Here is a 25,682-nt window from a genome sequence, read left to right as displayed (position 1 = left end):
CCTGTACGAGATGAGCACTGAGCGTCGGTGAACTTCGAGCTGGCCGAGGAAAATAGTTTGAAGGTCTGCCTGACCTTCAACGTTGCAAGGAAATTCAAATCCAGCGCTTAGAGTCCAAGGCACGGTGTACGGAGAAGGATGACAAACAAGGAGGGCAGACGCCCACAGTGACCAAGATGAAGTGTCATTATACATTATCATACATGGAACAAATGTAAAGTATCAAGGAATATGACAATGAGACCTATCTTCAATCCAAACGGCGCAAAATCGTATTCCAGACGAAGACCTTCACGAAGAAGGGAGGGGCAAAATAATCATCAATGGTCCGAGGGCTCCAGTTGAAGACGACAAACCCTGGCATGAGCCAAGGGGTCTGCCTCACGTTGACAGAAACACAACCATCAACAGTGAAGGCGAGCCTGCAAAATCATACCATGAGCATGAAGATATGGGACGAACATATAACAACTTATGACCATGCAAAACATGAAAGAAGCGTGTGCGTTGCAGAACATCAAGCAGATCCGGATACATTTTCACGGATACCATTACTGGCATCTAGATTCGACAGGATATGCTCCCGATGAGCTTCCACTTCGCTGCGTGAGTACACACACACGCCCCAGGGTGCAGTGAGATCCAGCCGACAGCGTATGACAACAGTTTGACATCACAATAGAGCATTTGAAAGCGATGGCCTGTGAATCATAAGCCATAGGTCTGATATCAGATAACAGTTCAAAACCAAGGGAGACTGAGTCATGCCGTGCAATGCACAGAAGCATCGATAGGCTCCCATGAGGTCATCATCGTATGCTTGGTACACAACTTGCTCCATGAGCAACGCATCATGCATCATGATCATGTTTGATCTCGTCCGCGTGGATAGGAAACGGACTACCTGCGTGGTGTGCGCATCTCTGTATGGTTATACACCAGTCCATGATGACTGCGTGGATTCTGTGTGCGAGCACTGGTCTGGTCGGTTTGACAGGGTCGTATGTGCTTGTGTGGTAATGCATCAAGTGGGTTTATCAAGTACTTTTGGGTTCGCGGGTCAAGGAGCACAATGTCGTACGTGCACAGATGAGCGCACAAATGCACCGATGAACCACGTCCGACGTATCAGGACGAACAGACCTCGTATGCAAAGGCAAAGCGGCTTGACCCTATTTCAAATGTGTTTTGATTCGGGAACAGGGCGATGTCGCACGCGAATGCACGATGCAATGATAAACCACGCCTGACGTATCAGGCGGACAGTCCTCGTATGCAAAGACAAAGCCACTTGACCCTGATGATCACATGCGGTTGAAATATCAATGGGTGGGTGATTATGCATTGGTGTGGTCAAGGTTATGGGTTTATCAAATATTTTTGGGTCGGCGGGTCAAGGAGGGCAATGCCGCACGCGCACTGTCGATGTTTTTGACATGAAGAAGTGAGAGCTATAGATATTTGGATGCAAACTTCAAATAAAAGCCAGTGGAATTGGGAAGAGTCTGGGTGGACAGAGATAACCAGTGGTATACAGCAAGCTGGTTGGGCGCCTGAAACCGTCGCGAACACGTGTAGGACTTTGTTGACGTCGAGAAGCATTGACATGTCCGAGGTGTTGGAGTTGCAAATTAAAACCTGTCCTCGGAAGTAAGATAGCCATGTTTGAATGTCAATGACATACTTTGTGTTCGATTTCTCATGATCCAGGTTGAAGGAAGAGCAGCGGGACGTTCAAGTTGTCTGACCTCAGTGAGGCCATCGAGCCACACGCGTTACTAAAACATGGGCCTGCAGCAAGGCTTGGCTCTTATCTTAGTAACGTGTTCGACGAGATTACTCAATATGATTTACACAAGAGCGAGAAGATACGATACTATGCACTCACACCAATCCAGTTTCGGTGTTATGGTCTTCCAACAAGGATGACATCGGCCTGACCTTGGTCAACCACTTCTTGGACGATCTTGACATAGCCTGGTCATTGAGCCGACAAACGACAAGCTTCTTCGCTCTCCAGGAACTGTATCTGTTGCAAAGATACACTTGAAACTTCCAGGCCTTCACATCATACAGCCCTACCGCGAGAGCAGATCATTCCTGGCATGACAGCCATTCAGAAAATGTCCATCTCCGACCCTAACGCGCCTGCTGAAGTGCGTTGTGGTTCCGCCCAGTTTCGTTCATCTCGATGCTACACGTATGATATCGACTGCTGAATGTTCCGTAGGTCCTGTTGGTTTCAACCTTTGTTTTTTGGTGGTGCAATTGATGAATGTTCCGTAGGTCCTGTTGGTTTCAACCTTTGTTTTTTGGTGGTGCAATTGATGAATGTGGTGGTTGAAACTTACAGACCAAAGGCCTAACATTTCCTTCCATGCATGATTGTTATTTGACATGCGCTAGCAGCATCAACAATATGTATCAGAGCATCCAGGCCACCTTCATTCCTCGAGAAATTGGCTACAGAGGTACATACTATTACCCATACCAATCAATTGCAATACTCAAGTACTTGTTGCGGTTCCAGACCCGATAAACATCCCAAAATGTTCCTCTCGCATCGTTCCGCAGCAGTCACTAAAGAACCACCAAGCTGCAGGTGTAGGTATCATCACTTTGTGTGAAAAGGCAGCTGCACTCCATGAAGGCGGGTTCGCATGTTTTGACAGAATCACTGACTTTTCAGATGTAGAAGTGGGCTTATCGCTCATATTTTTCAGAAACAGAGGTGCAGCATTGTCAAGTTGTCATAAATCATATCCCAGATACCTTCATCGCGCTGCATCCCCTCAGATGTCTTTCAGAAATTGTCTACAGAGGTATGTATCATTCATACTACTCGACCATACTACTGAAGTCCTTGTCGCAGTTCTGGACCCGATATGCATTCAACAATTCTTTCGCATTGCTTCGCAGCAGCCAGCTGCTGACCAACCTCCAAGCTGCAGCCCTACATATTGTAAGCTTTGTCTGAACAGGCAACTGCGTTCCATGAGGTGAGTTCATGTCCTTTGACAGTATCATCAACGTCTCATATGTAGAAGCCCATCTATCGCCCAGACTTCCCAGGAAAGGGAGGCTGAGAATGTGAAACCTATACTAAGGAAACGCAGACAGCCTGTCAGGAACTGTCCATCTTGAAAGGCAGAATGACGTGGAGCATGAGGAAGGAGATGAAAACACCACGTGCGAGGACAACACTGATTCACTTCCGGTGGACAAATTCATTGATTTCAGTACTATTCTTCACACCCTTGCCAAAGAAGGGTGATTGTGATTCGAAGATGAATGGTATTCAATAAATCGCCCCGTTTTTGTCTTCCTGTGCATATTGATCAAGGGATGTGACTGGGCAGCCGAGTGTAGAATCTCGTCAGTGACAGTGTCTAGTTTAACCATCGAACAACCTTCCCCCGGTTGACATTTATATGTTGATCTCCCAGATATTTCCATCTTATGCCCGTTGTTCCTCATGCCTGACATGCGTCCACAAAGTTAGAGACGACTGATAATTCAATATTGATTTCGTTCATGTCTTGATACTTCCCAATTCTGCACATGCACTGGCCCACGACTTCCTCTGATTCCAAGACTAGCACAACATGCAAGCAATTATCAATCAAAGCTCTCCAGCTTGTTACTGGCCGCAGTCCTCAACTCCTTCACAGCAATGGTGATCCTCTCTACCAGCTCTAAACCTTGCATCTCCAGTCCCATCTCCGGTACCATCTCCAGGCGCGTCTCCTGCAGTTCCCTCTTCCATTGCATATCCTGCTCCAGTCTTTCAAGAACATGATCCACATTTCCAATGAGTTGCTCGAGATCAGATTTCAAAGGAGTCTGCATATACTTCTTTGTGCCACCCACAAGGACAAGAATGAACCTCGAGATCACATGTGTTGTGAATGTCATAGAGATAATTGCACCACGTGCTCCTCATCATGTCCCACCACTGCTGCTCTGTAACAGAATCGAGCGATGTATCTGACTTCTGTTCATGTGCGATTCAAAGAAGGATACCAGCTATGTAAAAGGCATGCGGTGTGGGTGATTCGGAATCACAGTACTCTGGAATCATGCTAATGCACCGATCAACGTGGCGATCCCCAGACAAATGTGGGTGCCAGTCGGAATTCTTCGCGAGGGCAAAGACTAGTTCCAGATAGCACAAGTCGCGGTGATAATCAATCATGGGGTCAGGTTCATCATTGGCGGGTGTTGTACCTGGGTGGGGATGAACCACAGACAGAATGGCGGGGAAGAGTTTGATCAAAACAATGTCTCATAGCCTATCATCCATGGCATCGATCAAGGATATTTTTTCTCGGGCATTGCGAGCAGCATGGCGTAAATGGAAGGGCATGTTACTGTCCATGCAGACGATCAGCCTCTCGACAAACAGATGTTGTTTAGTGGGACTGCAGCGCACTCCCATGCTACCTAGTATCAAGAGGATGTCATATGCCGCTTCTTGGTCGTCGGAATAGATGTAGTCTAGGTAGTCCACCAGCCAGTCGAAGTCTTCTGGTGAGTGGGAATCGCCTGGCAAAAACTGGGCATACCCCAACATGGCGGGGTCACGGTTTATGGCGGCAGCAGCAAACATGAAGTGCATTGCATTCTGCAGAGCATCCAACAATTCCGAGGGATCATTTTGTTCGGATGACCTCACTCGTGAATAAATCTTCCTGCATGCATCCAGGTTCCGCATGGGGTGAGATGAAGGACTACAGTGATATGTAGCAAACTTGGGGATACCAGGCTCGAGGATACGACAGATAATATTGAGGAGGTTCCATGCCCGACGTGCAACTCCTGTGCTATCTTTGTCAAGATCACCTCCATCGCATGCCCAGAGAGCCTTTTGGAACTGCACCACAAGAGACTCCCTAAGTCGAGGCAGAGCAGAACTACATGATTTCTTTGTTAATCATGGCAAAAAAACCACCAAATGAGTGGATGGCACCTTTTATCGATCCTAACTATGTCTTTCTTGTCAACCTGAGCCCCGACCATGACACAAGCAAGAAGTGTACAATTGGCTATTATTTGATTCGATGGAGAGGATGGAGATGATAGTAATTTTGATATCACTTGTGGGGTGAGTCCTTTCTCCATTTTCATTCGCTCTCCTGGTAAGAAAGTGATAAGGGAGGGAATGTGAAAACCACTCCAAGACAGAGTCAGGATAAGCATCTAGGGACCGATCACGAAACGCAAAATTGAGTTCACCCTCTGGAAGACAAAGATCCATAGTCGTGGCAAGCACTGTCTGGTCTGTACGCATGTCCACCAGGCTCAGCCACATGTCAGACAATATGTCGTAGTCTCTTTCCTCGTGACCAACATCTGGAAAAACACTATAGTTATTTAGGTAATAGTCACTTGACTATCTCTTACATAGCTATCTTACATCATAAGACAGACATAAATATTAATAGCACTTCTCTGTGTAACATAATATCACTTTGGATACTATAGGAAAAACAGAGTAACTAGAAAAAATTGTCTACCAGATTGTCTGATACAAATACTTGCTAGAGAAGTTATTCAAATCAAACCTTTTGCATTTATCTAACACTGTATCAGTAGTCCATTCAGCAAGAACACCATTAGAAAAGTCAGGTATCAAATGACAACTCTGACGTATAGATGAAAGCTTGACAATAGCTCCAGGTAAATGACCGTCAGCTAATGGTACAGAGTTTGTAACAAGATACATGCCATGATGAGGCTCAGGAGCAGTTTTTAGTTTGGCAAACCATTCTACGTATGCCAATGGTTCAGAAGGCCAGGTAGATGGTGCTGTCCAGGAACCATAGAGCTTGACGGGTAATCTGAAAATTACTTTCAAGCGTCCAATCCTAGCACCTAAAATGATAAAGTCAATCTTAAGTATTTAAAAAAAAACTGGATCACTTACCTTGTAATCCAGTAGATTCACAGTCCTCACTGATCATAACTACAACGGTATCAAATCTAGCAGGGCTTCCTGAGCTCTTGGGTTTAGCCTTGACGCTATCTATCTCCTCATTCTCCAGATGCAAATCAACTTCATTGCCCAAATCATTCAGACTAAATCTGAAACCGTGAAAGACATCCAAAGAGCTGAAAGGAAGGGAAGCATTTCTGAGTCGTCCACCAGCAATATTGTTGTTATTGAAGGAATTGATGAAGTAGGTTAGACTGCGTTGAAATCCAGGGCAGGCATGTTTCTCCATAATTTCTTGAATGTCCTGGTTCTTTCTGGCTGGATATTTTGCAATGAGAATATTTTGATCTTTGAATCTAGAGTAAGTGAATTCTTCCTCTTCATTTTCTAGTGTCATTTTAAGATAGGCCTTAAATGAAGATGCCTATGATATAGATTGTAAGCAAAGAACGTCAATATATTTTCAAAAAAATCACCTTCTCTCTTCTACTTAGCCAGGATATCATCTGAGGCATCTCATTGCGGTGATTTGATGCATACCATCCCTCTTTACAAAAGTCTATGTGAAAACGCTCCATCATTTCTGTGTTGTAGTTGTCGGTTGTTCCAAACCAGGTGATAGAGTCAACATAATGAAGAAGGGAATGGATTTTTGGGATATCCAGATGTTCCCTAACTCCAAGATTGAAAAGAATATTTTTGTGACGGTGAAAATCTTGGAGGGCCTTTTCCATATATGCCAGTGTGTCGTTGTCATGTGAAGGATATTGAGCGAGATAGATAAAGTCCAGTAATGACCTATAGCTGATGATCACATCTCTAGGAACTTTGCCTATCATACAGCCCAGCAAAATGTGTGCCATATGTTTGCGATCCTTTCCTCCAATCTGACCTAAAGAGGACCATCCACTCTTGAAGTGACGTAGACCATAACATGGGGGAAGAGATCTAATACAGGCGTCCAGTTCTTCTTCATTCAAGAGACTCTCAAGCCATTCTACCATGTGCTTGAATATGCCTTGATAGAGTTGATGTAACACATCAGGGGTTATAGAATGATGAATATTGCAGTGAGGGAAACCATACCAGAAGGGTAGAAAGACTCCTCCTCCGACCCCAGCTTTCATGCATTTAGTCTTGAATGCAGAGCTAGTATTCGTAGATGATTTCGCCTCCTCAATAATGCCCATAGTCCATGTCTGTGTCCGTACAGCGGACTGACTGAGCTCTGCTAGCTCATCAGTTCTAGCTTGACATTTTGGACAGGTACCATACTTGAACAAGTCACCAGACATTGTTCAGGGTAGTCTGCAACATAGCAGGCAAGGACAGGAAAGATGAGGCGTACACATCCATCTCCACCTGTAATCTCCACTCCTTCAGCACCTGCTAATTTTAGGGGTTCCAGGATAATTTGCAAGGAATCATGAAAAAGTCTCTGTGCTCTTGAAGACACTTCACGACTGGATAGATCGTCCTTGAGAATCTTGTCCACTGATAAGTAGCCTAGTAGAAAGCAGGCTTGCTCAGATGGCTTCCTACGTATTGCTCTAGGAATATTTCCCAACGTCAAATAGATAGGATATGCTGATTTTGATGAGGAGAACTGAGTGAGCTGTGTTTTGTCCGTAGCAATTATTACAGGAGCTAGAGCAGCCCCTACTGGTAGACGATTCTGAACTTTGCATTAAAAATCTTGATATTAGATATGTCTGAGAACGCATACCTGAATAGCATGCCACCATTTTCCTGACCACATTTCATTATATATTCTCACTGATTTTGTATGATCCCTGAAGATTTTTTTGGGGCAATATACAATGTCTTTGGCATGGACAGGGTTTCCAAGTAGTGATTGTATAGCATCAATGGGATTCCGATAATATATATTGTATTCGTCATTTGGGCGATCTTCAAAGGCTAACTTCTTAGAATGCCACTCAGCCCTGGGAGGGATGGCGTCCAGAGACTTGTGCAGTGCTCTAGTGTTGTGATAAGATAGACCTAATTTTTCTTGCACCTGGTATTGGATCAGTAGGACGTCATTATTTTTGTAGAGTATAAGTCTACTAACCCCTGGAATAGCTAATAGACGATCCAAAGCCCCATGTCCTATCCCCTCCTCTATAGCCCAACGAGCAACTTCCCAGTCCAAACGACTCTCAAAGGGATGAAAAGCACCCTGTTCTTCCTCTTCATTCTTCTTCTGCACTCCAAATTGCTTTTGCCATCTTTCATGAAGCGTAGAATCCATTCTAATGACCTTTCCAGCTGTCAAATGAACAACTTCTACTCTGTTATCATCTTTATCTTCCAATAGTCCATGTCTGGAGGATGGTCCTGGGCCAGCAATTGGCTCCGTATTAACATCACCATCATCATCATAATAATTATCATCTGATAGGCGTATACTTCAGTTTCTGCCTATTTATTTAAAAATTCATATACATACCTAGTTGAGCAGGGACCAGGTCAAACATCTCCTGGTATAAGTCCCCTAGCACATCTTCAGGCTCCAGCTCATCCTCTGGTGGCTCAGTACTACAGACTTCAGCTAGTTTACCTTTCTTGTACCAAGCGCATGATCTGGCAGTACTGATATGATGATTGCGACCTTGTTCAGTCTGAAAGCATTTACCACAGGAAGCTGGACAAGGATATGGAAGGTTCCTAGGAACAACAAATTGTTGTCTGGTCATTGTGAGTTGTGATGAGCACGCTTGTCTGCTCAACGTTGAATCACTGCTGCATTTTATGACAACAATACCAAACAATGATCTCCATATCAATCTGTGTGTAGTGTGATACATATGATGCGATTGAAGCTAAGGAAACAATCTAAGAATGACTAGGAAAACATTAGAGAACAACATGAGAGAACTACAAACGTTGCAAAAACATATGGATATCAAAGACCTTGCCAGCGCGGTTTCTTCCTGGACCTATTGTTTTCATCACCATCTTCATCCTCATGTATGGCGGGAAGAGTGGTATGGACAAGACCGGTGGAAGCGGAGCCATGGAGATTAAAAGAGGGTAGGCCGTGGAAAAAATCAGGCCCAAGGATAGTCTGACTGATGGGGTATTGAAGGCGTTGGGTATCTGAAGGCTGCGTAGGAACCCTAGATGATGTAGATGTAGATGTAGATGAAGACGGTAAAGACATTGTTGTATCTGTCCTGAGCCTCGCTCTATCCACTGAGTCAACAGCAGGAGATGGCGCGGACACTGCAGACGACCTGCCTGGCTTTGGTGTGTAGGTCCCAAGGTATGGCCTTTTCCAGTGACCTGAGCCAAAGGTGTGGAGGACATGTTAAAGGACTTTGTTGCCCGAGAGGCAGCAGATGCACGAGGAAGACTGGCCAAGTCCTCCACAAGAAAGTGAGGGGAGTCGGGGGACCCAGATGAATGAAAGATGCCGAAAGTAGGGGGAGGAGAGGATCAACTACCTGGAATGCCTGGGGGAATCATGAGGCCAGGGTGCCTGTTATTTTGAGATTGGCGGGATTCATGAGAGGCACTACACTCTTGGCGAGTACAAATTTCCTCTGCATCATCATTGGTAAAATCATGACACAACCTTGCCTGGTAACGCTCACGTGCATCTTCAATAACCTTGGGAGATGGTGGAGCTTCATCTTTCATGTCCTTGAGCATACGCTTGATGATATCGATCATCATTTCATGAGTCGCGCCCACAGCTGAGTCATCCAATGGAACATAGGGAACAAAATCACGTTCTGTGTCAAGGGTCTCATCACTCTCACGGATGAGATTGGCGGGCATGAATATGCGAAACATCTCTTCCAGCCCACGAAGAATTGCAGGGTCACGCCAGAAGGGGTGAATGAGGCATCGGTAAAACCTCCAGTTGCCCAGCGAGGCGAGGCGGTCCGTAAGAATGTCTTGGTATGTGATGTTTTGAATCCCATTGCGAAGCCATTTGGGTGGTCGCGTTCAGGGAGCCAAGGGATGAGTGAACATCACCACAGCGTTGCTCGACCTCTCGAAACGATTGTTCTGCCAGTCAACAAGCTGACCGTAGGGACCTTCACAGTTGATGGTCACCCACAACATTGACCACCAGAACCCCTCCAAGTTGTGCTTTGAGGTGTGCACGATGAACTGGCCGAATGGGTCCGTGAGTGTCTCGTTGCTCATGTACAAGGGCGATCCCTGCAACAACATCAAACTCATGAGTGATGCCAGATAGTCATGAGGCAAATGTCATTACTCACTGAGCGATCCATCGCTTGTGATGGCTTATCCTTGAGCTTGGCAGCATGCTCCTTCTTGATGGTGGCGTTGCCAGCACGCATCAACCCACCTGTGCCACCACCATCGCCAGTCTCTATCCTACACGTCTTCACTGCTTTTCAGTGAGTAGCTCAGCAAACTTGCAACTGTCTGAGGGCTTGAATCCAAGCCCGAAATCGCCTAACTGTGCTTGCCTTGGGAGAGGGGGATCATCGCCAACCCACCCAGGGACGGCAGCCTCTGCAGAGGCAGTTGTCGATGACAATCCAGAGGTTTGAAGGCGTAATGTCCTTGTGGAGAACCTGGGCAACTCTCTCCAGCGAATTAGGTGTGCTGTACAATGTATGATGATATGAGTTTCATGTCTCGATGAGATGTGTTGAATGATCATACCTTCCAAGTTATGCATAATGCACGTGAGGTACTCCCTTCTGGAAGAAAACCAGGTAGAGTCTACTACAACGTCTTTGAAAACCAGACGATAACGCAGCCTACGCTCAAACATTTCTTGCAGCATCATGACATCACCGTCATTTGGATCTATCACTGCGCATGACTGTCGCACGTTGGTAGCCTCATGCACCAGCTCTCCATTGTTGGGATTGACAGATTGGCAGAAATACTTGTGAAGGATGTCAGGGAAGTCAAGCATCCGTGCTTGGTTTGCGTGAGGCATTCACGTATATGCCTGATGAGGTAGGCCTCGTGCGTTTCGGCGGGTGTGGGCCAGGAGTCCTTCACCACAACATGTTGGGGATATTGGCCAGCGGACAGAATGGCGGGCTTGGCAAGGAGGATCTGGGTTCCTTTGCCAGTGAAAGAGAATGAGTGAAAGAGGTGGCTCTTGATCATCAACTTGTTTAAGTATTGTTAGGATCGCCCTTGACGATGGTAGGGAAAGTCATCTCAAACGACCTGGAGAATGTTGGGAAGAATTGATCATCCCCAAGTTCATCGTCTGGAGCAAGGGTGAAATGAGCGACCACCTGGATAAAAATTGTGATGTCCTCTGCCTTTGAAGCATTGACATCTTTAGTCGTGCAGTTCCCACCACGATCGGTGAGGCAGAGTGTGAGGAGGGGACCAGCACTGGGTGAACCCAAGACAGAAGCGACGGGAGTAAGAAGACATCATCATGAACCAGCTTTGATCAATGACATATCAGTAGTGCTGTGACTCGGAGCTCGCTTGATGAAGCATATTTCACTTCACCTATATGACGATTGGCGATTCAATGATAAGATAATGGTAGAATGAGTCATGGAATCTTACCTATGCTAGCAATCTGATGCCACTCCAAGACACGCGAAGCTGTGCGGTGATAAACCACGGCAATATCCAGCTTACGACAACTGGGCGACATAGTTATGGGCGAGGGAGATGACTCTGCATGGATCCGGAAGATCAGAAACATACGAGGATGGGAAGTGGCTCATAACAAAACTAGAGCGAAGGTATGCCCAGACAACTACAGAAATGGTCCAGTACAAATATGCGACATCGCTTTCATGAAATGCCGGTGGTGCGGAAGCATTGAAATCTGGGCCAGGGACTAGGTTGGGCAAAGGTCTTGGACGAATCTTGACTGTTTGCGGTGTGATGTTGCTGTCTAGAATCTCTCCAATAGCACGCTGAATGGTTGCCATCACTTGCCTGTCATCCTGGGCATCCTGTTTGGGCACGTTCCACTGGGTTACCATTGTCTGCATTTGCACTGGCAGTTGGATATCGAGGATACCAAGCGCTTGAAGAACTGCGAGAAGCTTCACCAAGAATATGAGCAATAGCCACTTCCTGTGAGTTAAGAGGTACTTACAATATTCATTTGCTCAGGGATACGCAAACCGGCATTGGAAACCCACGCCTTGTTTCCCCATACCACCAAGGTAGCATCTATGGAATACCTCTGGGTTTCATCTGGCACCGCAATCTCTTTGCGAAGGATATCGTCCACGGTAGCGTGTGTCACATGTTGTTCGATATTTCGGTGAGACAAGCCTGACAGACCTTGCATCTGATATATTATTTAGCTTTACTGCAATAACGATACAGAGACGAACTCACTTTAACAATGCGCAGGCCGTTTGTAGGCAAACACCGCAATGTGAGGTCTTTCTCCCTGAAGTTGTAGTGACCGGAAGACAAAGCAGAGGTTGCCGCAGCACTCTGTTTCCAAGAGAGTGAACATAGGCGCTGATTACTCAGCCAGAAATCATAGCGCTCACATTAACACCTGCAACTCTGACATGGTCTGGGACTCTACTAGCATCCATGATCACTCGAAGATTTGAAGTGTGTAAGGGAGGAAGGACGAGCTTGCGTAAGGGAGGAAGGACGAGCTAGATATGCGAAGTTATATGGTGAGTTCTCTGATGAAGAATGCAAAGTTCTACTCACCTATCTGTAATCATGATAGATCAACCGCAGCGAAGGGTTCTTTACCTCCGCAGTTGACCATTCTGCCTTATCGATGGATAGAAGATAATCTGAATTATGGGATACATGCATGGGAAATCATTGCTCATCGTCCGATCACAGGTGATTCAATGATGAGCCCAACTCGGATTTTGCCGACAATACTTCCCAACGCAGACTCAAGTATGTGCAATCAGAAAATCTTTACATTACAGCTAACTACAGAAGAACTTATTTTCTTTGAGCAAGTGCTTTTAGGTTTAGTTCAGGCGCGGCACCATAGTGACATGTTGTCATCATTGCTACATAGAGTATACAATTTGCGCCCTCATCATATCGTCACCCCTCCAACCCCGAGTTCTTCCATTCATACCGGAGTTTCCCTTTCACCACCTTCAACACCACCTCCAACATCTGCCTTTCCAACACCGGTTTCTGGCATGATGCCTTCGCCCTTACCTTTTGTGGGTGATGGAACCCTTCCCATGGACAAGCACACCATCAGTGACTTTGAAGAAGTTGACTTATTCTTGCAAGACAGTGTTGGTCCTGACAGCAACATTGGATATGATGATGAGGTTGTAGGTATAGATGATGGAGAGGAGAGGGATGAGTTTGAAGGTGGTGCAATCCGACCAGATACCAGGAAGGTTCGTCAACATCCGTATGCTCGTCCTGACGATGGCAACGTCCCCCCCCTTGGCCCCAATTGTCCTCATGGCGGGCACCCCCTTGTTGCAAATGCGAACTGGAGGGAACGGGCTAGGGCAGTTCGTTCCAACCACATTACCTGCCTGATGCCCTCATTGGAGCCCTTGCCACTCCTCACATAGATGCCGCCTCCCCTTCTCTCAATGTTGGGGCATGGGTTAAGGAGATTGCGTCTTATCTCAAAAGCCCCCACTACGTCAACTTAGGTGGTGGTTCCATAGGAGAAACGATAGCATGCTGTCATTCAATCTCCCACCAGCAAACCGGGTCCAGCTTTGTCGCAATGCTCACATATATGCAGCTATCGATACAGTGTCAAAGGCAAGCTTTTACTTAGCATTACCTTCTCACATTGACTCATCATATTTTAGCCTCATCAACTCCTACAAGGAGCGCTCTAGCATTCGTCGGGTTTACGACAACCATGTTGCTCAGTTGCCCAATGCCCCTGCCCAGACTACCTTCAATCGTTGGAACGCAATCGGATGCAAGTTCATATCGCTTGCCGCTGGTGGATCTATCTATGTCTTGGTTCTGATCGCAGGCCTCGACATGCGATGGAAAATCGCAACACTGGGAGGTCATGTTCCATGGGAAGTTGGAAAGATGCTGCGACAGCCGGAAACATGCAGTGAGCCCCCTTCATCATCAGGCTTCATTAACTAATGGTGTCCTCACCCAGAAACACCTACATTGATTATTGAGCGCATAATCCCTGCAATTGCTTGGATCAGATCTCATCTGCCTCTGTCCCTTGAAAAAGTGTTCTGCCCTTCGCTCCTGGCCAGCGTTGGGTTAGATGAGACCCTAGATTGTACCAACCTATGGTTCACCGACAAAGTTTTGGACGCTTTCAAGCAAAAGTACGTAGTTCATTGTTTAAATAATCACATGCCCTGACCATTTTTACGACAGCAATTATGTTCTTCCTCCTCAACATACCGACTCCTGGATCGCCTGCACTACTGCAGTAGTGCAGGTGATGATTGTTATCAGAGGTGATGGTAACATTAGCATGGATCATAGGCTCAACCCCGGTTACTCATATTACACCATACGTTCTGTGGATCAAGCCCTTCGCGGGATACCAGGTGTTACTGTCATCCGGACGACCTTTGACCGTGATCATCTTGACAACCGCAAGTTCTCTGCTGAGACCGATCGACAGGAGAACATCTTTTGGACCAAACAGGAGCGAGCAAGGGCAGAAGCTGGCAAAGTCATCCGAGATCTTGATGATTTGTGTGATAAGGTGAGTGTGCTAGAATTTGTATTCCAATTGCGACGCTCATGTGCATACTAAGTTAGACCAAAGATATGCTAATGGCAGCAGCGAGGAGACAGACACATATTTGCACATTCCTATGGATGTGTTCAAAGGGTAAGTCAAGTCGATGTAATCGCCATGTGTAAATCAAACTAACCCCTCCATAGTGCACTTGATCTGAGGAAATGCAGACAACAGTCTAATGGCCTTCAGTCCTGTCCAACCCTACCCGAATCCATCCGCAGTAACCTCCTCAGTTCATTCCTTGCATGCTTTGACGGAAACGAGGTCTTGCGTGTGCACAAATTGAAGGACGACTTTTGGGCAGAAGACTGTCAAGATCAGGACGAGCAAATCCAGCATTGTGACGGTGCTTACCTTGAAGAAGGTGGCAGAGAAGGTTCTTGAAAGTCCATTTCATTGCCTACACTTTTCTATTTGGAATCGCTACGTTACAAAGGTGGGTATCAACATTAATTCCCTGTGAGACTGATAACTGAACATGACGCAGGGTGATCAAGCTCCTACTGATATTCATCCTCACTATATGAGCAGAGAGGATGTTAGTAGGACAAACTACGCCCAAACTTTACCCTACCAGTCAAGAGATATCCTGGAGCACCAACAACTATACGAAAATATTCTCCTGGCGTTTGGTGAGGTTTTGAATGGATTGATGAAGTGGTGAGTTGTTTGCTATTGTAGGGTGTGAGTGATATTGACGCCAAGGCAGATCAAGGAATGCTTGCCCACAGAGTATGAGGTCCTGGTTGAACTTGCTCAAGATCTACCAGGCAGTGAAGTATCACCTGTGACACCGTTTCTCTCACTTGTCGTCAACCTCAATGTTTCTACCCTCGGTCATCGCGATAGGTTTGACAAGGACTTTTGTGTTGTCCTTCCATTGGGCGACTTCAGGGGTGGGGCTTTGGTTATGTTTGAGCAACGTTTGGTTTTGGAACTTCGCAGTGGTGACTTTGCTATGTTCCGTTCTGGTGAAACTACGCATTTTAACTTACCATATGAGGGCAAGCGTGCCTCCTTCGTGTTGCATACGGATAAAAGCTTTGACACTTGGAAGGACACATGCAATGGCTGGGCACCTAATGAACATTTCCATTGAGTATGTAGTAGCTTATCCTTACCTATAACCTCATGTTTCTCAATAATATTTTGATTGTGCGCTTTGAAAATTCCTATTCTCAGACTACACAAGGTAAAGATAAAGAATATGTACTACATGATATAAGGTGGAGCAGCATTAGAAGTTGAGACTAATCATCACCTTCATCCTCATGTATGGCGGGAAGAGTGGTATGGACAAGACCAGTGGAAGAGGAGCCATGAAGATTAAAAGAGGGCAGGCAGTGGAAGGATAGTTTGACTGATGGGGTATTAAAGGCGTTGGGTATCTGAAGGCTGCATAGGTTTGCTAGATGATGTAGATGTAGATGTAGATGAAGATGGTAACGATAGGGTATGAGGAGATGTATGATATGTCTATCATAAGCAATATGTAACATAACGTAACATATTTTGCAATCTAACCCTAGTAGGCTGTTGTCCCTTGGGACATACCGAGAAACAAATATGCTGACATTTGCCTGGGAGTAACTCTGGTTCACTTCATACTATCAGTCCTAGCATTTTCAACGCCTTAATTCTGTGCTCTTCATAGTTCTCTGACATGCCCCCTAAAGCCAGGCCTACAAAGTCCTCTTCTACAAATAGGACTAGCTCTACTAACAAAAGTTCTTCAAGTCGTGGAGGACGTGGTGGTAGGGCTCACACTGGGAGACAGGAGAGCATCAATCAAGATGAAATTACTATGTCAGCAGCTGAACTACAGTCTATGAGGACAGAACTGGAAAGGCTACGCAAAGCTGAATGTGTGGAAGCTAACAAGACTGCTGAAGTCCAAAAGAAAATAGGTAAGTCTAGCTTAAAAAAATACACATACAAAATTCACTGTCACCAGAATCCAGAAAACTAGCTGCTCACAGATTGTCCCAAGAGACAGAGGAGGAAGAGTCTTCCCAACCCTCCTCTCCTAAGCGCATCAGGAGGAACCCACCTACTGATCTCATTGACGATGACCTAGATGAAGATGAGGAGGTTCTAGCAAGAAGTCTACCTCCTGTTGTCAACTCTAAGTCTAGATCTAGACGTATTGACTCTGATGAAGAGGACCAGGACCAGGACCAGAGCCAGGAGACAGAAAGTCATGACAAAAATAAAGAAAGTGAGTGCTTACTTTTATTATCACGTCTGAATATTTTGAAAACCTAGTTGATTAGCAGGTGTTTCAAATACTGAGGATAATCAGGAAAGCAGAGGGGAGAATGGAGAGGAGGGCAATAATAATGGCATAAGTATTAAGTTGGCTTGGGATATATGATTTGACTGATAAATGCTGTACATCAAGATCATTGAGATCAGTGAAGAGGGACCACCTACTGGCAAGCGCAAGAGATCTCCCAATGGCACCAGAAAGGAGCAAGTCACTTTGTCTATACTGGAGAAGAGCATCAGAGATCTTGCTATAGCAGGACATGATTATCTACGCATGTATATTGCAACTCAAAACACTTTTCCTGACAGCACCACAAAAGCTTCTTTCTCCTGGAAGCGTTTGGAGGAAGCTGTAGCTTCACGCAAGGAACTAAAACAACTTATGGAGCAAGAGTCTAAGGTGGTGAAGACCAAAGAGATGCTCATAGACTACGTACCACCTCTTTATTTCTCCACTGACTTAATTCTAACTTATATTATCAGATGTGGAAGGGCGTCTCATCTATGAGAGGGAACGGTGGCCAACAAGGCTAGGGAGACTATAGGTGATGCATTGGGACTTTCAGGGATGAAGAGGGACGATATTGTGGAGGCAGTTGAGTGGATGCTAAAGGATCTTAAGAAAGTGCGAAAGGGAGGTGAAGGCGAAGATGACATTTCTTTGCCTTTATTTCTGGTGACTTGGACATCAAGGTAAGTTTTTCTATGAGCGCAAATGCCATCTAATTTTCTATTCTAGAATAAAACTTTTAACCGCAACAAACCTTTTGGCAATCATTTTTTCCTGCGCATGTACCACCTGTTTTTATAGGCAATAACCCTGATGGGGTTCGTTACGTCCAACACTTCAGAGGCTCTCCTCTGCCCCTCCTTGCGCTAATCGCATCAGTGGTAAGGTAATTTTTTTGTATTAGATATCATGTGTTAGCTTATCTATATCTTAGATGGAGTGCGCTCTCTCTTGCTGGGAGACTGGAGTTTTTGTCAAAAAAGACTTCAGAGATGCGTATTACAAACCAAAGTATTCAATTTCAATTTTTGACAGACACTCCTCTATATTAACATATAATGCAGGTATCAATTCTACTTACTGCTTTCTCAAGAATCTTCAGGAGAAGGCTCCAAGGTGGACTGATGAAAATGAGGGAAGAGATGTACCAGAATGTTCTGTGAGTGTCTTTATTTTTTCGCATGTAGCTTTCCTCATGCTTCAACATCTACAGGGAAGAATCTAATATGACCTATCTTCTTCATATAGAGGATGATGGTGAAGGTGAAGGTGGGAATGGTAGACAGGAGGGTAAGATTGATGTAGATTATGATGCACTAGAAGTGTCTGCAGCTTGATAAGTAGTAGTAGCTTTGATAGCATCTATATCATTGAAATCTCCTATAACATTCAAAGCTTGAATAGTAATAAGAGCGTCAGCAGCAATATGAATTTCATAGTCCCAAGAGCTAATACAACTTATATATCAAGAAACTAATACAGTCATACAAGCTGGATTGACTATCGTAGTTATGTATATATATTACTATAGGAGCCCTACTAGTACTCTATGTGTCTTTAAAAGATAGGCACTTGTCTTGCACAGGTATATACCTCTAGGTGCTTTGGGCAGTATGTGTAATACAACTATGACTACTTATGATACAAAGAGAAATAGTGTTTTTCCAGATGAAGAAAATCACCACAGCCAGAAGATGCCTGAAGAACATATCCACAGTATAGATGACTTAGAGCCATTGTACATGCCGAGGCCTCTCTCCTTCAACAATGGTATGATTTGCATCTGAATGTCGACGCAGCTTGTAAAAATATCAGACAGTTGATGCAGCATGTCTGAAACATCAAGATCCAGGGGCCATGCGACCTGCAGAACAAGGCTAGCAGCAGCAAGAAATACCTCAGGATCCGTAGATGTTTCCAGCAGCCACTTGATGCTAGGTGCTTCGAGATCGCTAGTGGGTATTTCCGGGAGGTCGAGGGTAAGGGTGCATTCATTCTCCGCCAAAACATCCAGATCCTGGTCGAGCGGTTTGTGCCTCTGAGTCTACAACATTTGTCGAAGAGCGCAGAACCAAAGAACACAGTTGTCATATACCATATTCCCAGGTACAGATCCGAAGATCCGATCCAGATCTGATGGACATATCCGTCGTCCAGTCCACAGATCCGATCTAATCCTTGTTTCATGTCCTGTTCATATAACTCTAACTATCGTTCATCTCCTTTCGGCATTCCTGTACACCGGTATACCAGTTATCCTTTACTTCCGTTATGCTTACTGATCCACTTGAGCTTAGACTTCATTCCCGGTTATGATTTGTTATCCATCCGACTTACCAATATGCTGTACACATACTTTGCTTATACTTCGTACATAGCCTCGCGTCCTTGCTTATAGATCATTCCGTTAGTTATCCGTAGTATATAAACCCTTGTACATGCGCTGTAGTAGATCAGTTTGAATATCATCTTAGACTGCACTCATTCTGTCTGGACTCTAAGTCCATCCGTTATCCGTCCGGACTTGAGTACGATACTCTTGTCTACTCCGAGACTTAGGATTGATTCCTATAGTCTATATATCCGTCTCTGTCTTCGGACAGTCTTCGCCCGTTAGTTTCTAGTTCGGATCCGATCCGGATTAGCCGTTACTATATACGTTCAATATCCGGAAGCCTTAACGGATCCATTACGAGACTTATCTGTCTCAATATACGCGATACTCTAGTACTCTGAAATAAGGGGCAAGACTCGGGAAAGGGGCACAGCGCACGAGCTGAGGCCGAAGCCTTTCGGATCCAATACTACTTGAGTACGGTCTTAACAGCAGTCCTTTGTGAAGCGCGGCAGATAACGGTTGAAGAGAGCATCGTGCAAATACACCAGTAGTACGCACAGTGCCTGGGGAGTGAAATGAGCACTGAGTATCCTGTGTTAGAGTAGATAAGAATGTTACCTCTCAATGCTTCAGACAATCGGGTCCATGTCATATCCCGTATTCCGGACCTACGTCCGATGATGTTCCCACGCCTTCCGGACGCCTTCCGGATGCACATCCGGACCTCCATACCCTTATCCATGCCTTCAGTCCTCCAGTCCACTATCGGTTTGGATCCGTACACCTTCATACATCCATATATCCATACCTCTGGACCTCTGCAGCTAAGCCTGCTTCATCCACCCTTAGTTCTATCGGATCCGAGCTCATTCCATCTCGGACTCTACCTTCCCTAGACTATTGGTCTATATCCATGATTCATATCCTAGTCTCGTCTTCACCTAGATCTCCGGATCCGCTCATCCGATATCCAGACACTTCATCCGATACCTCTTAACCTCCGGATCCGACCTATACTCATATCCGAAGCCCAAACCTTAAATCAGTGTCTATCTCCTTATGGTAATCCCCTTGACTCCGGACTTCGGTTATCTCAGTTTCCGTCTTGCTTATTGATCCTTGTACTCTGTTCATATCCAAGTTCATTTACTTATGTTCCGTTCATACTTACTAATATGTTTCCACATGCTCGTACATAGCATTTGTGTTTGGCTTACCGATCCTCTCGGATCCCTTCCAGTATATAAAGATCTGTACAACTCCTGTAAAGTTTCCTTAGTTCGAATATCGCCTTAGACTTTGCTCTGTCTCAACATAGACTTGCTCTCTCGCACATTAGACTTCACTCATTATTGTCTTGGACTTTGGTCCATCTGAGTTCTGCCTTTCCATCAAGGCCTAGGGATGGATTCCCTAGGCCGGAAATCCGGACCTTCGGATTTGCCCCCTATGTCTCTGTTCTGAAGTCTAGGGATTGATTCCCTAGACCGAAGTTTTGCCTTTCCGGCACTTCCTGTCTTTCCGAGACTTCTGTCTAAACCCCGTCTATCCGACTCTACCATAGTGTAGTCTACCTCTGTTTGTTTCTACTCCAGACCTTGTCCATAGTAGCCTTTCCCCTCCTGTCCTAATCCCGTCCGCTCCTCCGGTCCTCGTAAACCTTCAGACCTTCGGACGTCATAACCTTCGGACGACGCAACCTTCGGACATCTTAACCTTCGGACCTCCGGACGTCCTGTCCTTCAGACCACTCCTCCTATCCTATCCTGCTTTGGACTCTGTCCCCTGCAGCCTATCCTCTATGTGTTTCTATCTAGGGAACTTACCTTGGGAAGTCTTACCTTCGGATCTGATACAGTGGATGAAACTCCTCTGGAGTTTCCTATACTCCTCCGGAAGTTTCTCGCACTCATCCGGAAGTCCTCTAGCACTCTACTAGAGTAGCCAGCCTCCGGAAGTCCTTCGGACTTCGTCGGATTCCATCTGGACTTCATTCTGAAATTAAGGGCACGTACTCGGGTAAGGGGCACAGCGCACGAGCTGAGGCCAAGCCCTTCAGATCCCATCTACCCTTGAGCTACGGTTTTAACAGTCCATCTCGGTCTGAGGGTACCAAACATTCATTGCAGCACAGCTGATAAGAAATGGTCAAAACCTGTGCACACGTAATAAAATATAGCTCACCGTGTACTGACGTCTTGAACTGCTGGAAATACCTGGAGGCTGGTTCGAAGATCAAGAGTAAAACTCCTGCAATGCTGATTCAAGCTGGAAAAGTCCATGAGAATTCACGAAATGATCTTACTGTGGATGCCCAAGATGTGCAACACCATCAGCATCGGCATCTGGAATGGACAGGCAGGAGATATCAAACATGCCATCACTGTCAGCGAATAGAACAGAAATCCGAAGACCATCGTGGCAATGATCACCCAAGCGATGCTGGGCTGCTTGTACCACATGTGGGCGCTGAGGGCGATCCCAAACAGAAGAAGGGAGATCTGAAGCAGGACCGGAAAGGACTGCACGACGGCATTGAAATACCATGTGACGAGGCCATCAAACTTCTCTTGCCTGCGCTTCCCCCGTTCCTCCTGCGAACCGCGACCATATCTGTTCGACTTGCAGTAGCCGAGCCACTGCTTGCCTAGTACGGCTCTGAATGCTGCTAGCAAACTCATGGACAAGCTTGCGTATGCGATCATTTGGATCCTCAGAGCCGGCGCAGTCACCGACCACGTAGATGCTGGGTCTAAGGGCGTGGAGCCCGCTTCAGCGAAGTTGCCAAGTCCGATGTACACAAGTTGCTTCAGAAGGGCATTCGTGGTGTCGCTGGGGTCGGGGCTAAGACTGGACTCCATCGCCACTACAAAAGACATGCTGACAGCTGAGAAAAGACCGGACTGATCAAGCATCAGTCTCAAACAACTGAAGGATAGGCACGTGAAACCTACGAAGACCAAAACAATGTCCATATCGCCGGTGTATCGCTCGAGGAACTCGCCGTCGTGTTCCTCAGTGACCCGTTTGTACACCCCCCAGAAACGAGACCGATTGTCCTTACCACTCTTGGATGCAATCGTCGAGTCCTGGAGAACTTCTAACACTTTCTTCATGGTATCTGCTCTGTAATTAGGATGTCGTCAGCTACAATCGCTCGGCTTGTTTTTTTGCTCACAATTCGTTTAGAGTTGGCTGGTCCTTCTCCGCCATGACCTTTTCCGCCTGACTGAGATAATTCATGAGCTTGTTTGAGAACGCCATTGATAGGGACTTACGGAGCTAAATCGTTGTCCGCTACAACTTTGGAAGCACTTTCCTGTTCGTGAGGTTCTGATGGCTGGGAAGGCACAGTGTTCAAGCTGCAGTTCTGGTGAGTTATGCAGAAGCATCAGGGTAAAACCACTTACATCTCTGATGGTAACTTCACCTCTGAAGGTCCGCCATTTTCCTTCTCCCTATCTTGTTGTTATACGGGTGACAAATACCAGGAAGACACTACTTACTGTGAATTCTCTGGGAGTCCTAGGGTATCCTGTTCTGGGGCAGGCTGCTCATCTGTATGGGCGCGCTGGTCCTTTGCGCCGCTTGTGCTGGATGCTTTTGACATGAGGAAATGACAGCTACAGGTATTTGGATCCAAAATTGGCAAAGCCAGTGGAATGAGGAAAAGTCTGGACACATGGTTTAATAGCTGAGCGTATAGAGAGATACAACCATCACGAATACATGTTTGTTCACGCTGAGGCACTGCCAAGGATGCCAAGGGTGTTTGTGAATAATGTTGCCTGGGTGTAAGTTGTGAAGTGACCTATAGGGTTATCGCAAATTCGACACGTTCTCGCGAATCATTCAGCACCGACCCGCGGTGTCACACGACTCACCGAGGGCCAACTACTAGTCCATGTCAAAGCCCAGGCCCAGGCCCCACTACTTCGCATGCCAAAGTCCAATGCCGAACATTGGGGTTTCTATAAGTATTCGTTGCTCAATGCTTAAAACTCGGGCCCGGGTACAAACTAACCGGCTCATGAGACGAGCGGTATCTCAGGAACCCTTTGGTGCTGCGCACTGCACATGTCAGTTACCAGTCACCCATGCACATCTTTTCTGTGTCGTTTTTCCACCCCAATTCATTTGTACTAAATATACAAACAACTAGATCCTATCTTTCTCTCGCCCAATTCCAACTAATTAATGGCATTTCTTCACTCTGCGCTCTCCCCTGCTTTCCTTCCCTATCGGTCTTCCCTTGCTCTTCTGCCTGGCTGGACACCTGCCATCACGTCCCATGCACGCGACTTGGACTGAGGCACTGTAATCGAATCTGTTTGGTTACGAGCTGAATAGCTCGACTTGCAACATGGATTAAGCCACAATGCAGATCGTGTGAGCATTGAGATGATAGAACCTGAAAATCTAGTTAGCCAATATCTTCATGAATGAGTTGGCCCTACCCATGGTTCCCTCCAATTGAATGCATGCAGGCTCGATCACGACGTATGTCCCACACCTAAGCTCCGAGTACCAATCTTAGGGCGGTATAAAGTGGTTCTCGACATTCCAAATGACAAGCTGACGGAGGTTCTCAATGACAGATCGGAATGGGCCTGAAATGATGTGCAGAGTGGATAGTACATCGTCAAAAGAGTCTTCAGAGTCGCAAACTCAACGTCCAATATTACGCTCGGGTCGATATACGGAAGAACGACAGGTAAACCTTCGCCAAGAATGCGGAATTGCGGTTGATTCGGAGATTTCTTGCTGTCATGGCGAGGATCCGCAGTTGTTACGGGAAGTCTTAGGACAGGGAAAATTGAATTGACGCATCTAGATTCGTGACCATGAAAGCCGGACTGGGAAGACGCGCAGATTGGTGAATGAGAAGATGTGCCCGCTTGCTGTCGCTGTCGTTGGCTATCAAAAGTCCTGGAGAGTACCCAAGACTTTGCATCAAACACAAGAGCGAGAAGACACGATTAGCAGAATATGCACTCACGCCAATCCAGTTCCAATACTATGGTCCTCCAATAAGGATGACATTGGTTATTGAGCCGACAAACAACAAGCTTCTTCACTCTCCAGGAACCATATCAAGAAAAGGACAGAAAATGTTTGGGCTACACCTCCAGGCCTCCCCATCATGTAGCCCTACCACGAGACGAAGCGCAAGCAGGTCATGACTGTGACAGTCATTCAGAACGTATCTATCTCCAGCCTTAACACGCCTGCTGAAGACTGAAGTGCGTCGCTGTTCCCGCCCAGTTTCGTTCATGTCGACATATGATATTGACCGACCTCAAGGGTTGCGTAGGTCCCGTCCCTTCAACTTTTTTTTTGGTAGTGTAATCAATGAACATGGTGTTTAAAATTGAAGACCCAAGACCTAACATTTAATTGCGTCAGTGCATGGTCGTTATTTGATGCACACTAACAGCATCAACAAGACGTATGAAAGCATCCCAGACATCTTCATCACGCTGCATTCCTAGGATATCCTCGAGAAATCAGCTATGGAGGTACGTACTATCCCCGATACTAACCAATCGCAATACTCAAGTCTTCGTAGCAATTCCAGTCCCGACAACATCCCAAAATATTCCTCTCGCATCGGCCCGCAGCAGTTACTGAAGAGCCTGGAGCACATTTGACAGGCGCACGCGCGAGATGACGGCTCAACGATGGATGCAGGTTTGCTCGATCCCCGCAAAGCTTTCTGAACTTTCATTCTCGCTCCCCTCTGCTGTTCTGGTATATTGCGCGGTTGATTATGGCTGGGCTTTGCTACAAGCCGGTAGCAGGGGCATTGAAATACCCACGCCTTGGTCCGCTCAGGATGCGTGAAGTAACCTGTACGAGATGAGCATTGAAAAGAACAGTTCGAAGGTGCGCCTGACCTTTAGCATCACAAGTACATTCAAACTCAATGCTTAGAGTCCAAAGCACGGTATAGACAGAAGGAAGACAAACGAGGGCAGACGCCCACACCAAGATAAATAGTGTCAACATACAGTATCATACATAGAACAAATATCAAGTATCAAGGAGTACGACAATGAGGCCTAACTTCAATCCCAACGGCGCAAAACCGTCTTCTAGACCAAGACCCTTCACTGAAGAAGGGATGAGCAAAAAATTATGCAATAATGCATCAACAGACCCGAAGGCTCCAGTTGAAGACGACAAACCCTGGCATGAGCCAACTGAGTCTGCCTCGCGTTGACAGGAAACAGTGAAGGCGAGTCCTGCAAAATCCTACCATGAGCATGGAGATATGGAACAAATGCATAACAACTCACGACCATGCCAAAGTATGAGAAACTGTGTGCGTTACAAAACATCAACCGGATCCATGATATATTTTATCGAATACCATTACTGGCACCTAGATTCGACAGGATATGCTCCTGATGGGCTTCCACTTTCGCTGTGTGGGTGCACACACTGCCTCAGGGTG

At 46.0% G+C, this 25,682-nt stretch overlaps 8 protein-coding genes across 8 annotated transcripts; 4 read left to right on the top strand and 4 right to left on the bottom strand.

The window, feature by feature from the left end:
- The first annotated feature begins 695 nt into the window (after positions 1 to 695).
- Positions 696 to 1,305, top strand: DFJ58DRAFT_283807 (uncharacterized protein). Its single transcript, XM_041379660.1, has one exon. It carries the CDS (start codon positions 801 to 803, stop codon positions 1,248 to 1,250), a length of 450 nt encoding a protein of 149 aa, XP_041245476.1. The 5' UTR covers positions 696 to 800; the 3' UTR covers positions 1,251 to 1,305.
- On the bottom strand, positions 1,305 to 1,760 carry DFJ58DRAFT_283801 (uncharacterized protein). The gene is made up of 2 exons (XM_041379659.1): positions 1,685 to 1,760; positions 1,305 to 1,638 (listed from the first exon to the last, which is right to left on the bottom strand). The coding sequence occupies exon 2, from the start codon at positions 1,606 to 1,608 to the stop codon at positions 1,360 to 1,362; it is 249 nt and encodes an 82-aa protein (XP_041245475.1). The 5' UTR covers positions 1,609 to 1,638; positions 1,685 to 1,760; the 3' UTR covers positions 1,305 to 1,359.
- A 361-nt stretch (positions 1,761 to 2,121) lies between these two features.
- DFJ58DRAFT_780165 (uncharacterized protein) lies at positions 2,122 to 3,488 on the top strand (the record flags this gene model as incomplete). Its single annotated transcript, XM_041389731.1, is given in 7 exon segments — positions 2,122 to 2,226; positions 2,354 to 2,471; positions 2,531 to 2,749; positions 2,797 to 2,822; positions 2,873 to 2,962; positions 2,982 to 2,999; positions 3,048 to 3,488. Coding segments are annotated over 7 exon segments (615 nt in total), but the record flags the coding sequence as incomplete, so codon positions are not given.
- Positions 3,489 to 3,618: 130 nt separating this feature from the next.
- On the bottom strand, positions 3,619 to 4,937 carry DFJ58DRAFT_840139 (uncharacterized protein; the record flags this gene model as incomplete). Its single annotated transcript, XM_041392581.1, has 4 exons — positions 3,619 to 3,886; positions 4,092 to 4,227; positions 4,444 to 4,892; positions 4,918 to 4,937. 4 exons carry the CDS (start codon positions 4,935 to 4,937, stop codon positions 3,619 to 3,621), a joined length of 873 nt encoding a protein of 290 aa, XP_041245473.1.
- A 3,906-nt stretch (positions 4,938 to 8,843) lies between these two features.
- On the bottom strand, positions 8,844 to 12,465 carry DFJ58DRAFT_840138 (uncharacterized protein; the record flags this gene model as incomplete). The annotated part of the gene is made up of 14 exons (XM_041392580.1): positions 8,844 to 9,223; positions 9,385 to 9,483; positions 9,535 to 9,840; positions 9,976 to 10,111; positions 10,174 to 10,286; positions 10,340 to 10,525; positions 10,586 to 10,849; positions 10,873 to 10,990; positions 11,080 to 11,281; positions 11,540 to 11,578; positions 11,609 to 11,955; positions 12,009 to 12,206; positions 12,257 to 12,358; positions 12,418 to 12,465. 14 exons carry the CDS (start codon positions 12,463 to 12,465, stop codon positions 8,844 to 8,846), a joined length of 2,538 nt encoding a protein of 845 aa, XP_041245472.1.
- A 1,252-nt stretch (positions 12,466 to 13,717) lies between these two features.
- DFJ58DRAFT_634712 (uncharacterized protein) lies at positions 13,718 to 15,450 on the top strand (the record flags this gene model as incomplete). The annotated part of the gene is made up of 8 exons (XM_041381258.1): positions 13,718 to 13,949; positions 14,001 to 14,181; positions 14,234 to 14,570; positions 14,623 to 14,699; positions 14,777 to 14,882; positions 14,971 to 15,045; positions 15,097 to 15,266; positions 15,315 to 15,450. Coding segments are annotated over 8 exons (1,314 nt in total), but the record flags the coding sequence as incomplete, so codon positions are not given.
- Positions 15,451 to 16,413: 963 nt separating this feature from the next.
- Positions 16,414 to 18,224, top strand: DFJ58DRAFT_726277 (uncharacterized protein; the record flags this gene model as incomplete). The annotated part of the gene is made up of 8 exons (XM_041385346.1): positions 16,414 to 16,516; positions 16,564 to 16,827; positions 16,886 to 16,964; positions 17,025 to 17,310; positions 17,361 to 17,394; positions 17,444 to 17,570; positions 17,990 to 18,046; positions 18,101 to 18,224. The coding sequence occupies 8 exons, from the start codon at positions 16,414 to 16,416 to the stop codon at positions 18,222 to 18,224; spliced, it is 1,074 nt and encodes a 357-aa protein (XP_041245470.1).
- Positions 18,225 to 21,861: 3,637 nt separating this feature from the next.
- On the bottom strand, positions 21,862 to 22,287 carry DFJ58DRAFT_636618 (uncharacterized protein; the record flags this gene model as incomplete). Its single annotated transcript, XM_041381288.1, has 2 exons — positions 21,862 to 22,128; positions 22,180 to 22,287. Coding segments are annotated over 2 exons (375 nt in total), but the record flags the coding sequence as incomplete, so codon positions are not given.
- Between the last annotated feature and the right edge of the window lie 3,395 nt (positions 22,288 to 25,682).

Source organism: Suillus subalutaceus (assembly GCF_016647625.1).
Source record: "Suillus subalutaceus strain FC151 chromosome Unknown DFJ58scaffold_34, whole genome shotgun sequence".
Classification (NCBI taxonomy): Eukaryota; Fungi; Basidiomycota; class Agaricomycetes; order Boletales; family Suillaceae; genus Suillus; species Suillus subalutaceus.
The sequence above is the reverse complement of the archived record's forward strand: the minus strand, read 5'-3'. Positions and strand labels throughout refer to the sequence as shown.